This window comes from Sitophilus oryzae, unplaced genomic scaffold (genome assembly GCF_002938485.1).
Source record: "Sitophilus oryzae breed Bouriz unplaced genomic scaffold, Soryzae_2.0 scaffold_1576_pilon_pilon, whole genome shotgun sequence".
NCBI lineage: Eukaryota > Metazoa > Arthropoda > Insecta > Coleoptera > Curculionidae > Sitophilus > Sitophilus oryzae.
The window spans coordinates 3,717,138-3,720,008 of record NW_022146254.1 but is presented as its reverse complement, the minus strand read 5'-3'; the positions used below and the strand labels follow the sequence as shown (position 1 = coordinate 3,720,008).

At 34.4% G+C, this 2,871-nt stretch overlaps 1 protein-coding gene across 1 annotated transcript; it reads left to right on the top strand.

Annotated features, from left to right (window-relative positions):
- Positions 1-1,708: 1,708 nt before the first annotated feature.
- LOC115879476 lies at positions 1,709-2,128 on the top strand. The gene has a single exon (XM_030896372.1). The coding sequence runs from the start codon at positions 1,709-1,711 to the stop codon at positions 2,126-2,128; it is 420 nt and encodes a 139-aa protein (XP_030752232.1).
- Positions 2,129-2,871: the final 743 nt, after the last annotated feature.

Here is a 2,871-nt window from a genome sequence, read left to right as displayed (position 1 = left end):
CATTTTTTTATGAAACTAGGTAAAAATATCTTATTTTTACAAGTGATAATAATAATATCAATATTTTTTTCAGTGTATACAGGGTGGCCCATTAGTGCGAGGAAGTCTAAAGCCGGGTGCAGACCCAACAAACTGAAGAATGCCACCTAATCTAAAGAAGGAAACATTCGATCAGTGTGTGATACCATAATTATTATTAGCGTAACATTATCTACTTCGCATTACATTTTTAAGTACCTATAGGTTTTTGTTTTTTAGATATATTTATTTAATTTATATATAAACTATCTACTAAATAAGATATCTTTGCAAAAGGTTGCCTTACTTTCTTTGTTTTATTTATTTATTTGTTAGATAAAATAAAAGATAATTAAATAATATTGCCACCGAATGCTCAGAAATTAATCTTAATTTTAATTTGACAATTATTAAAGAGAGGCAATGCGATGACCAATATTCATCTGCCGCCAGCTGTTCTATAATGAGCGATAATCGGCATGTTCCACTTTTTTCTTCTATTTTCATTTACTTTATTAATTAAATACTATCAGTTAATAATAGTCAAGCGATTAAATGGAATAATAATGAGTTTCATTATTTCAAATCGTTTCAGTCGGTGTTTTTACAGAAAATAGATAGATGTGTTATCGTTTATCTCCGGATACATTAACCATTAATTATATTGTTCAACAGCAAAAAAAACTGTATGACGACAATTGCATTCAGCGACGGACTCAGTGAAAATAGTAAAAACTGGTGTTTATGCATAAGAGTCTATTACACTGTACTATTCGGGTCGCTCTCATTGCAGGTGTCGGGTAAAGCTGGTGTGTGGCCGAAGGAAATATATATTACTAGCGTGTACCCGCCGCGACTTCGTTCGCGTCGAATTAATCATTTGTAATGGTAAAGCAAAGCAAGAATTTCCAATAACATACAAACTGGATAAAATTTTCTCACATTTATGTCAGCATGAGAAAGAACAATATCGCGATATTATTATATAACTTGGTAATATTTGAGGGGTAGTTTCGTCTCGTTGGAATTTGACTTTCGAAAAATCCGTTTGCCAAAAATAAGCTTTTTACGTCAAGCAGTTTAAGCAGAATCGTGATTAATTAATTACCCAACTTTTTGGAACACCCTGTATGATTTTTTAAAAATTTCGAAATATGCAAAAAAACAAAATAAATTATGCGTGTCCAAGCGTTTTAAAGAAACGACTAACTCCGAAAGACTAACCGTTTTTTAAATAACAAATATTGTAATATTTGAGGGGCGTTTTCAACCCCTTGGAATTTGAGATTCGAGAAACCCCTCCTTATCGAACCTCTACACCCCACAGTCAATCCGTTTGCCATCAAAAATCAGCTTTAAATGTCAAGCAGTTTAAGCAGAATCGTGATTACTCAATGGTCATATTTTATGAAAGACCCTGTATAAACTTTTAAAAAATCTTAAAATTAAAAAAACAGAATACTTGGTATTAAATTCCGACGCCAAATTTGATATTCTAATTGACGACAAGGCAGAAATACAACAGGTAGACACATTCAAATATGTAGGAGCTATAGTTGATAAAAATGGAATGGGTGGGACAGAGATACGACAGAGAATTCAGAACGCGAGGAGAGTGGTAGGGGCACTCAACTCAATCTGGTGGGACAAACATATTAATATAAAGAATAAAAAACATATTGGCCAAACAATGGTAGAATCGGTCTTATGCTATGGGAGTGAGCTATGGGCCCTAAGAGAAGAAGATAAACGGAGAATATTGGCTGTAGAGATGGATTACTTACGTAGAAGCGCTAGAGTGTCCAGATTACAAAGAGTGAGAAACGAGGAAATCAGAAACAGAACATCGGCACAAGAAACAGTAATAATTCGACGAATAGAGAAAAGAAGTTTGAGATGGTTTGGTCATCTAATGAGGATGGAGGACACAAGATGGCCAAAACGTGTATTCAAATGGTCACCCACTGGAGGAAACAAAAGGGGACGCCCGCGTCGGTCCTGGAACGATGGTATACGACAGGCGATGAGAGATCGGAATATCGAAGAAGATCTCGTGTACGACAGAGATGGCTGGCGATTGAGATTGGGAAGACAACATTTAGCTGTATAATCTGTATAGTACAGTAACTAACTAAAAATCTTAACTATGTAAAACAACAAATTAAAGTATACGTGTTTAAGGGTTTTTCCGAAAAACTCGCCGGTTTTTAAATAAAAATATTCTAATGTTTGAGGGGTGGTTTCACCCCCTTAGAATTCGAGTTTCGAAAAATCCCTTCTTATCGAACCTCTACACCCTAAAGTCACTCCGTTTTCCAAAAATCAGCTTTTTACGTCAAGCGCTTTAAGCAGGATCGTGATTAATCAATGACAAGATTTTTCGAAACACCCTGTATTCATTTTTAAAAAATCTTAAAATATGTAAAAAAACAGAATAAAATATACGTGTTTAAGCGTTATTTTCGGAAACTTGACCGTTTTTTATATAAAAAATATTGTAATATTTGAGGGGTGGTTTCACCCCCTTGGAACTGGAATTTCGAAAAATCCCTTCTTATCGAACCTCTACACCCTAAAATCAACCTGTATGCCAAAATTGAGCTTCTTACGTTGAGTGGTTTGAGCAGGATCGTGATTAATTAGTATGTCAGTCACTTAAGGATTTTATATATTAGTATAGATATTTCAGAAATCTGAAGATTTAGCCCGATCCTGTCGTGTTAAGCCACATCCAAAATTCCAAACACAAGTGCTTTGATTAAGGCTTGATTAAGGTTTGCAGAGCTTCAGTATTTGCCATAAAATAGCGAGCAATTTGTTACAAAACCATATAAATTATATATCACTGTAATC